At 35.0% G+C, this 11,238-nt stretch overlaps 1 protein-coding gene across 8 annotated transcripts in view; it reads right to left on the reverse strand.

The window, feature by feature from the left end:
* Positions 1-11,238, reverse strand: part of LOC126756364 (alaserpin-like) — a 32,772-nt gene that overhangs the window by 895 nt on the left and 20,639 nt on the right. The window contains exons 4-5 of one of the 8 annotated variants that reach the window (XM_050469382.1): positions 3,280-3,425; positions 155-252 (exon numbers count right to left, since the gene is read on the reverse strand). The exons of 1 other annotated variant lie outside the window; for it this stretch is intronic. In XM_050469382.1, coding sequence (XP_050325339.1) covers positions 3,289-3,425 — 137 coding nt within the window. In that variant the 3' untranslated portion in view covers positions 155-252; positions 3,280-3,288. Of the gene's footprint in view, positions 1-10; positions 253-3,279; positions 3,426-5,371; positions 5,595-7,558; positions 7,830-8,393; positions 8,585-8,726; positions 8,879-10,308; positions 10,763-11,238 lie in introns of those variants that run through there. 6 more of the 8 variants (XM_050469379.1, XM_050469380.1, XM_050469378.1 and 3 more) reach the window with 6 other exon arrangements.

An 11,238-nucleotide genomic window follows, 5' to 3' on the forward strand; every position in this document is an offset into this window, starting at 1 on the left:
ATAATAACAGTTATATGATGACCCACGAAATATATAAATTTATTTATTTTTTAGATTGTTTACATATATATGTTCAAATATAGATATATAAATTTATTGAAATTGAGCTCCATCATGCCTTCGTCTTTTGTCCAGCAAACAGAATCAAATTGGCCTTATTTTTGATGATATATGCAAAGGGTTTGTCTGCTATGAAGAGCCTGGGCGGCGGTGGACCTCCTCCCACTGAGGTTATGCCCGCAAAGATGACAGCTAAGAGAAAAAAAATAGTATTTACGAAATGTCACTTTTAGTTACATAAATTGGAGTTGGCAAAACTTGGAAGTGAAACGGTGACTTTTAAATAATATTAGAAATTGATAATTAATCTATTTATTATTACTTAAATTTATTATTTAATAAAGTTATTAACAAATGAGATTTAAAAGTGAAAAAATATGCGAGTTTATAACAAAATTATTAGCAAAATATTAAAAAATAAAAAAAAAATTATAAAAACAGAGAACTGGTAAGAACACTCTCTGCAAAAAATATGTGTGCCATATTCCATTATGTTCCGCTTTTTTATGTATATTTATTTTATAAGCAAATATTAAATGTACATAGTAAATTAAATTAAAAGTAAAATTTAAAAAATATACGAAGAAATTGAACATTACTACATTATATTATTAAAAACTTTACTCACAAAATGTATTTTTCATTTTCTGAAGATGAGTTTCAAAATGTTTTCTTAAGGGGTTACTTGGGTTTTGAAATTTCCAAAACTCATTTTTTTCATTGTCCAGAATGTTTTCCCAAAGTTTCAAAGCAATCGCAATAAAGGTGTTGGAGGTAGAAACTTTGGAAAAGCGGCCGTCAGACTAGACCGGTTGGCTATTTCATTGTTTGAACTTGTTTTCATAAAACGTGGTTTCAAAAGCGTTCTATTCACAACACCTTCACCCATCTTGAGACCCAGCATTCATTATTGGATAATATTTGACCGAATAGACCACGTCCAATACGCAGTGTAGAAAATATACATAGCAGCCGTAGCTGAGAGTTCGGTTCGTTCGGACCGACATATGAAACGACTTGACGCATTTTATGTTAGCTCGAGATCTTCAATTGAAAGCGTACAAAATACAGCTTGTGCAAGAACTGAAGCCTACCCATGTGACATCACTTCGCTTTATGGGCTCCTGAAAAGTTTCAAGAAGATCCGTCGTTTTTGAGCCAAATTTTGTTCAGCGATGAGGCCGCCGATTTCTGGCTCAATTGGTATGTAAACAAGCAAAATTGTCGCATTTGGGACGAAGAGCAACTTGAAGAGTTTCAAGAGCTGCCATTTCATACAGAAAAAACAACGGTTCGGTGTGATTTGTGGGTCGGAATCATCAGTCCATATTTCTTCAGAAATGATGTCGGTGAGAACGTAACTGTCAATAGCGATCGTTATCGCTCCATAGTAACAGACTATGATGCCTGAAATTGAAATTCGCGATCTCGGCGCTACTTCCCACACAACGCATCAATCAATGCATTTATTTAGATCGTGTCATATCACACCGTTAGACTTTTTCGTGTGGCGACATGTATAGTCTAAAGTCTATGTGCGCAATCCTGTTTCGATTTAAGCCTTGGAGCAAAACATCACGAGTGTCATTCGTCAGTTACCGGTCAAAATGCTCGAGCGAGTTGGACCATCTGAGACGTAGCCGTCAACATTTGAAAGAGATAATCTTTAAACAAGTAAGGAAGGGCTAAGTTCGGGTGTCACCGAACATTTTATACTCTCGCATGGTAAAGTGATAATCGAGATTTCATAATACGTCATTTACATATTTTTCAAATACCGTATTTTTGTAAAGTTTTATTCCGCTATCATCATTGGTTCCTAATGTTTATACTCGTATTATACAGAGAAGGCATCAGATGGAATTCAAAATAGCGTTATATTGGAAGAAGGCGTGGTTGTGAACCGATTTCACCCATATTTCGTACATGTCATTAGGGTGTTAAGAAAATATTATATACCGAATTTCATTGAAATCGGTCTAGTAGCTCCTGAGATATGGTTCATGGTCCATAAGTGGGCGGCGCCACGCCCATTTTCAATTTTTAAAAAAAGCCTGGGTGCAGCTTCCTTCTGCCACTTCTTCTGTAAAATTTAGTGTTTCTGACGTTTTTTGTTAGTCGGTTAACGCACTTTTAGTGATTTTCACCATAACCTTTGTATGGGAGGTAAGCGTGGTTATTATCCGATTTCTTTTATTTTTGAACTGTATATGGAAATGCCTGAAAAAATGACTCTATAGAGTATGGTTGACATAACTATAGTAGTTTCCGACATATATCAAAAAACTTAGTAGGGGGCGGGGCCACGCAAACTTTTCCAAAAAAATTACGTAAAAATATGCCGCTGCCTAATGCGATCCTTTGTGCCAAATTTCAGTTTAATATCTTTATTTATGGCTTAGTTATGACACTTTATAGGTTTTCGGTTTTCGCCATTTTGTGGGCGTGGCAGTGAGCCGATTTTGCCCATACGCAAATACGTGTACCAAGTTTCATCATGATATCTCAATTTTTACTCAAGTTACAGCTTGCACGGACGGACGGACAGACGGACGGACAGACGGACGGACGGACAGACAGACATCCGGATTTCGACTTCTCTCACCCTGATCACTTTGGTATATATAACCCTATATCTGACTCTTTTAGTTTTAGGACTTACAAACAACCGTTATGTGAACAAAACTATAATACTCTCGTTAGCAACATTGTTGCGAGAGTATAAAAATTAATGGCAAAGAATGTTCTTTCGAATGATAATAAACATTCCCCATTAAATTTGAAGTTTCTGTGTTTTTTCTTTAAAAAAGTAGGGAACCTCGAAATGAATCACTACACCTCTTGATTGATAGAACGATTTTTTCGATTACAACTAGTTTTTTTTCGAATTAATTTGTGGTAAAAATTGGAGTGAAATATTACTGATTTGTTTGCAACTTTGCCAAAAGTTAATTTTTTCTAAATTCTTCGATTAATCAGGACCTATATTCATTTACTAACGGATGAAATTTGATATTTAGATTTTAGATGAATTCTTCGTCTATATTGTAATAAATCAATTACATGAAAAAATTGGTGAAAATATCCACTTTTTCGGCCATCAAAACCCACGTAACCCCTTCAGACTTACATATTTTTTTAATCTAAACCAAGTACCAAATTTAATATCTACTAATTACGCAAAGTAAATAAAGTTAAATTTCAAATTGTGTAGAATACATTTAAGTTTTAACGCCTGGCCTTTTGTCCAGCAAAAATAACGAAATTTGCTTTATTTTTTATTAGAAATACGAAGGGTCTGTCAGCAATAAACTTTCTGGGCGGTGGTTTAGGTAATGCTGGTCCGCTGAAGCCCAAGAAGATGGCTGTTAAGTAGAAAATACAATACGAAAATAACGGTAATAAAATAAACTAAATTAGAAAATAATTATACTATATGTTTGTTGTTATATAAGGCCATCCCATTTGTTAGTTAAAAAAGTTAAAGGTAAAATATATCTAAGACAAGAAAAAAGACTTAATAATAAAAGAGCGTACAATATACTTTCCTCAAATATCCAAACAATTGGCTTACAAAAGATAAAATTAAACTGTTTTTAATTAGGATTTTTTCTTTTAATGCATTGCATTATCTTGGCGTGCTCTGACCTGGCTACTTTCGAAATAGTAAGTATGACTCTAGTCGCCAAAGAGCAATCTGATCGTTATCAATTGGATCATATTCAACTTTTTTTGGCACATCTTTCGCTTTCTAGTTAAAGGTCATGAGTTATAGTGAAGCCCGAAAAACTTCTTTAATGCGAGGCCTTTTAATACTAGGTTCTAGACAAGGTTCGAGCCTTACTTTTCGAACAGATGCGATAAATATTGATTTGTTAATGCATTTGGAGCGAATTGAGAACAAGAGGAAATTTTATCGGCCTCAGACAACTACTAAGTACAAATCGTATTTCCCTTATTTTTACAAAGTCCTGAACAGAAACATTTTTTTTCTCAAACCCAACTTCTACCATTTCGGTGTGTTTTCTGAACTACACATTTTATGTTATTTATAAAACTTCTTAACAAATGACTGTCTAATCTTCAAAATAATAAATAAATTAAGATTTTGTCAAGCCCACATATATTTAAATGCTGTCATTCCGAAAGCTTTCGCTAAAGCTAGACAAAAAGAGATAGGAAGATAGATTGACATAGAGGAGATAGATAGGAGGTAAATATATAGGAATATAGATTGACATTGAGAGAGAGTGCGATAAAGAGAAAAAGGAGAGAGATAAAAAAAGAGAGGGAGATAAAGCAAGAGAGGGAAGGCAAGAGAGAGTGAGAGAGAGAGATTGAAAAAGAGGGAGAGTGAGAAAGCGAGAGAAAGGAAGGACTACTGTATTTTGACTTCCTTTGATTCCAAGGAATCCACATTTCCCTCAGCCCAATCTTCTTCAATTTTATCTAAGGTTAACGAACTTATGTGATTTTTTAATACTGATAGCCTTTCAAGTATATTATCTTCATTTTCTAACGACTTGTTTACTCTCTACATCCATCTTATCACTTGACAAATCGTAATCGAATGGAAAATTATACAAGTTTAAGCCTTTCTTGACTGAGGGGAAGGAAAAATGTCTTAATAATAGTAAAATCTGGAACAGTGTTGGCATAATTCAAATTTTGACAATATATGACGAGGTGAAATAGGGTTTAGCTATGATTGTACTACGCAGGTTGCCTTTTATATTTCGGGATTCGAGAACAAAAACAAATTTTAATCGTCGAAAATCGCTTTATAGTTTTTAGAAATATTCTCCATTAAAATCTATACACTACACGCGTTTGAACCAATTTTTGAAGCACTTTTGCCACTCCGATTGAGGTACATATCTTCAAAACATGCGTTCTGAACGCATCAACCGCCTCTTCAGGTGTCGAAAAACGTTGAGCTCTTCATTTATTTTTTTTCGTACGGTAATAAAAAGATGTTCAAAAATTGAATTAATCTATGTATCCTTGTTGGGTTAATCCACGTCGAAAGTTGTAAAAAATAATGGCGCGAAATTGTTCGCGATTAAACAACATTTTTTGGCCGAATGAATATTTTAGCTTACTGTTAAGAACACAAATAGCGCTCGTATATCAAAACGTTCTGGGTATGCATACCAGCAAAAATGTCCAACTTTAGCTTCCAGATTGCAACACTATGGTAGCAAAATCCTAAAATATTAAAGCTAACCACCACCTACGTCATTTATGAGAGAACGAAGTCTTCAGGATCTTCATGACAAATAAATTCTTAGTTTGGCATATAGGGAAACAATTGTTATCTATAATAGTTGTTTGAGATTTTATTTTTTCCCGATTTTTCACAAATATGTATACAATCGATAATACATTTAATAATCAATTTTCTGGCTTCGTACAATCCCCAGCAAACAATGGCACTCCATGAACACCACTTCTGATTAAATAGACGAACGGACGATTGACGTTGAATCTAGGTGGCTGCTTGGGGATGAAGGCGCATAACTGTACTATCATAGCTGTAAATAGTCGTATAGGCAAATGTTGGTATATATGTAGTAACTGTTTTTAATGTTCCATACATACGTATCTTAGGTTTATATTTCTCACAATAAACAATTAAATATTCGATTTGTAATATTTTTGGGTATTTTTCAGTTCACATTTGATCAACTGCGCGATCGTGGTGGGAAATAAAATTGATTAAATACGTCGCAAGTAAATGCAGGGTTTGTCCGGAAAGTAATAGGACTGAGTCGATTTAAAAAAAAAATTATTACAGCGTTGCCTGCGCGATTTCTAAGCATTGAAGGCGTCACGGAAGCCTTAAGAGCTTTTTGTTCTCAAACACTACTTCTACCGTTTCGGTGTGTTTTCTGGACGAATGAAGAACTATACATTTTATGTTATTTATAAAACTTCTTAACAAATTACTGTCTAATCCTGAAATAATAAAAAAAATTAAGATTTTATCTAAGCCCACAGAGAAAAAGAGATAGGAGGTAAATAGATAGGAAGATAGATTGACAGAGAGAGAGAGAGTGCGAAAGAGTGAAAAAGATACAGAAATACAGAGAGAGAGAGAGAGAAGAGCGGAAAAGAAAGGTCTCCTGTAATTTGACTTCCTTTGATTGCAAGAAATGCACATTTCCAATTACTTTAGGCCAATTTTCTTCAATTTTATCCAAGGTTAACGAACTTTTGTATTTTTTTAAACAACTTTGTTAGCCCTTCAAGAATATTATCTTTATTTTCTAACGGCTTGCTTTTCTTCTACATTCATCGCATCGCTTAAAAAATTGCAATGAAAGGGAAAAGCATACAAATTAAAGCCTGTCTTGAGTCTGGGGCAAGAAATGTGTTCTAATATTAATAAAATCTGGAACAGTGTTGGCATAATCCAAGTTTTGACAAAATATGACGTGGTGAAAAATGGTTCAGCTTCAGCTCTGATTGAGGTACACATCTCCGCCTCTTCACGTGTCGAAAAACGTTGACCTCTTTCTTTTTTTTTCGTACGGGAATAAAAAGAAGTCCATCGGTGCCAAGTCAAGACTCTTCAGTAGATTACTCATCAAATCGATGTTTTAAGTGCTTAGAAATGCAGTTGTTTCAGGCGACGTGTGAGAGCTCGCATTGTCGTGGTGAAGAGTGGTCCGTCTTCCGCGGTTGGTTTTCCTTATTTCTTGAAAGAGAACTGGCAAACAAATGGATACCTACCACTCAACATTTACTGTTCTGTTTTGTTCCAGTGGTATGGACATGACAATCCAGTTTTTCCAAAAAACAAGCACCCATAAATCCACGATTCATCACCTGTCATGATGTCGTGTTTCGAGGCACCGCTATCGCATTTTCTGAACATTTCTCAATCTCGTCGACCAATCGACACGAGCCTTTTTTATGAGTGATTGACAAATTGTTTAGGATCCAACGTGAACAACTTTTTTTACAGCCACATGTTCATGCAATATTGAAGGTATGCTAGTCCCACTAATGCCCATAGTTGTCTCAATCTCACTATATGTAGGTCACGTGACGGTTTTGAGCACAGCATCAAAAGTTTACGAAACAATAATTGATTTTGCACGATTTTCATGAAATTCGTTTTGGTGTCATCTACGTCCTCGATAAAATTGATCATACCATCGATAAACACTGGTTTCCTGCTGGAGTTTCATCGTCAAAAATTGAATTCATCTACATATATACTCTTGTTGAGTTAACCCACGTCGAAAGTGGTAAAAAAAAAATAATGGCGCGAAAGTGTTCGCGATTAAATTACATTTTTTAGCCGAATGAATATTTTAGCTTACTGTTAAGAACACAAATAGCGCTCGTATATCAAAACGTTCTGAGTATGTACTATATGCCATCAAAAATGCCCATCTTTATGATAGGGTTGCCAAATCCCGAAATAGAAAAGTCAACCTACATAATTCATGAGAGAACGTCCGTCTTCCGGACCTTCATGACAAATAAATTTTTAGTTTGGCATATAGGGAAACAATTGTTATCTATAATAGTTGTTTGAGATTTTATTTTTTCCCGATTTTTCACAAATATGTATACAATCGATGAGTGCTTTTAAATACATTTGAGAAACGATCATCAATTTTCTGGCTTCGTACAATCCCCAGCAAACAATGGCACTCCATGAACACCACTTCTGATTAAATAGACAAACGGACGATCGACGTTAAATCTGGGTGGTGGTGGATGGGCGATGAAGGAGCAATACTGTACCATCATAGCTGTAAATAGTAGTATAGCCAAATGTTGGTATGTAGTAACTGTTTTTAATGTTCCATACATACATATCTTAGGTTTATATTTCTCACAATAAACAATTAAATATTCAATTTGTAATATTTCTGGGAATTTTGCAGTTCTACAACTGATTCTGACGAGGGCTGTGAAAGAACGGTACCCCGAGAAGAGGTGGAAAGAGCGACGTCTTTTCAACATAACAAAGAGAAAGAGGGAAAAAAGATGTGAATACGAAGAACTTGAGGTGCTGGCTAACAGGAATTTTATCAAAGGTACGGGCGACGGAACCAATGGAAGGACCAGGTGTACAGCGACCTGTCTGTATTTGGGATATACAGCAAGTGGGATCCCGCAAAGGATAGAGGCAACTGGCGACGTTTCGTATTCTCGGCCCAAACCGACCCACAGTTGTAGTGCCAAAAAAGAAGAAGAAATAAGGACGGAAAAAAATTATTAAAATTATGAAATATTTCTTCACTCCATAGGTAACTGAATACCATTTTTATATTATAAAATAATATTTTTAAATTTATTATACTTTAAAAAAATTTTATAACAATTAAAACTTTTTTTATTCAAACTTTTCTATAAAAATATTTCATTAATATTTATGGCGTTGCTATTTGCCCAGTAAATAGTGAAATTTCCGCAATATCACTGTAAATGATGAAAATAAATGGGTGATCAACGGTGAATGCTGGCGGTGATAATGCTGGAAGAGATCTGCCCATAATCATGCCTGAAAAAATACCAAATGATATTTGCATGCATGCATTAGGGATATTTACTCCACCGACTTTGAGTTAATGAATGAATGTGGGGTTGTGTGGGTGTGAATTTGTGGAGAATATCTACATGATGTCCGTTATAAAAGTATTTTACAGTTAAAAATTACTTTATGGTTTTGCTAATTTTCCCACAAAAACAGTTAAGTTCTCTAAGCAATTATTGATCGTGTACATAAATGGCCGATCTACTTTAAAGGTTAACGGTGTTTGATCGATTTCGAGTGCGCAGTTGGAAATACTCATGCCTGAAAGTAGATCAGCGGTGAGAGAGATATTTTGTTAGCCAGAAGCCTTTCGTATTACTTGAATCAGCGATGAACAGAGACAATAAGCGATACACTATTGTTTTGAACAGAAATGAGATAAGTCAAAATCGGAAAAAGTTAAACCGTCACCAATAAGTGCTACACGGGTTTCCGTGTGTCATTCATGAAGTCTATACCACTAATAACTGAGTTAATGAAGAGATAGACAGAGAAAGAGAGAAGGCAGCACAAAAAAATATCACCACAAGTATCTGAGTTAATGGAGAGACAAACAGAGAGAGAGAGAGAAAGAGAGAGAGAGAAGGTAGCACAAAAAAATAATGAAAATGTATGATAGTCATTAACGAGTAATTGACAACTTATAGTAAACGTAGATCTAGGTATAGTTCAGCACCTGTACCAAAAATAAGTAAGTAGTATCTCTTCTGAACTGTAGAATTGTATTTTTGTTAATTAACCATAATCCAAATAGAATTTTTCAGTTTTTACAAAGGTTTGTTAGTTCATTTCGGACAATTTTCAAGATATTTCATCTAAAAAACCCTTATTTCAGGAATAAAAATTGTATTTGAAAAATGAAAATGCAGAGTTATCGTGTTCCAACAGTCTTTGCTTAACTTCTAGATATGATCTGAGATAGTGGAGTATAAAAAGTCTATTAACTATACCACAATCCACTTTTCAGATTTAGATTTAGATATTATTTTGCTTCCACTCATCTGCCGAACTGTCTGGGAATCCTACCAGATGCCATCTACAGAAGCAGTATGGAAGAGGATGAGGTGGAAACAACTAAACACTTCCTTCTTGATTGTTCAGCGTTTGGGAGGTCAAGACTTAAGCACTTGAGAGCGCGTACCTTAAGACATCCCACCGAGCTGGACAAGCTGGCACAGAAGTTCTTCTTTTCTATGGCATTACAAATTACTACATATAGTAATCCAAGTGCGATCTTTGATCAGCCATCTAACCTAACCTAACCTATCTGCCGTACAGTAAACTGACATTTGATTGAGCTTCTTCTCGCTCTTCATTCTTGAGAATGTGCTGTGAAATTTATTTTTATACGACAAAAGGTGGGTGTTAGAGGTTTTCAGTTGACTGACTGAAGCTCGCTTAGAAACATTTTCATGGCATGTAAAGACATACTTAGAAGTTTTCTCTTGGTTGTCGATAGACTTCTGTGGACTCAGACTCTGAAGGTACATATTTAAACTGAAAGGTGAAGAGACATGCTGAAGTGATTGATAGGAAAAAAAAACAACAAAATATTCTCTCATGATCTAAGAAAAATTGTCGTTAGAATAAACTTTCCTTCAACCGATGATTTTAAAGTGTGTTTGAAACAATTTTAGTTCTTCAATTTTATATTTTTTTATTTTAGTATTTTAGATATACCGAAACAAATAAAATATACATTTTTGTCAAATATAAGATGCCTCATAACCTTTTACGCCCAGTATTACTCTGTTTCCTCGACGAATCAATATCTCCAGCGTCTCGGTCTTCACAAGTTCTTACGAAGTTTCGACAAATCTTTTTCAATGAGCCATACTCCTACGATTAGATGCGATACTCTCCACTGCTTAGCCCTATCTCCACGCTACAATCTCAGACAGGTACAAATTGTGTGAGACGATGATTCCAATTTCGAACGAATAGTGTAATTACCCCATGAGACACCCTATATGTATAGCCACTGACTACTCGTATATATGGTACTCTAGTCTCTAAAGTTGCTAACGGTACCAGCAAATAAGAGATTTTGTTCTGAATTCACCACTGCATAGAAAAATGGTCTGTTGGCGATAAACTCGTGGGGAATTTCCATAGGAAGGTAGGATTCGGCGTACATTATAAGCGCTAGATAAGAAATACGTAAAGCAAGCAATTTTTAAAAAAGGAGTACTGTATGCAATGGTCGGAGGGTGCTTATTGATATTTTGCTTATTATTATTTAATTCATGTACAGTGATTGTAAATGTGCAAAAATTATAAAAAAATTAATAATGTATTTCGAGCACTCAAATGAAAGAGTTAAATGAGAGTGAAAGTAAATATTCTTTGTTTCGTACGCGAGTGGCAAAAGAAAGCCCTACTCAGTTAAATTTTCCCCGAAGGTCTATGATTGTTTTAGAATTCTCGAGCAAAAGTCGGTTTTTTTAATAAGCTCTGTGAATTTGAACTTTTGACTTTTGTTGAAACCCTTTAAAGGTGAGGCTCTGAGCGAAATAGTGGCTCTAGAAGTTATGTGGTTATGTGACTATTAGCAAAAATATTGTGCAACCTGAAGAGATTCAAGAGCTGCCGTTTCATCCAAAAAAACAAAACAAAAAAAA

This window comes from Bactrocera neohumeralis, chromosome 4 (assembly GCF_024586455.1).
Source record: "Bactrocera neohumeralis isolate Rockhampton chromosome 4, APGP_CSIRO_Bneo_wtdbg2-racon-allhic-juicebox.fasta_v2, whole genome shotgun sequence".
Classification (NCBI taxonomy): domain Eukaryota; kingdom Metazoa; phylum Arthropoda; class Insecta; order Diptera; family Tephritidae; genus Bactrocera; species Bactrocera neohumeralis.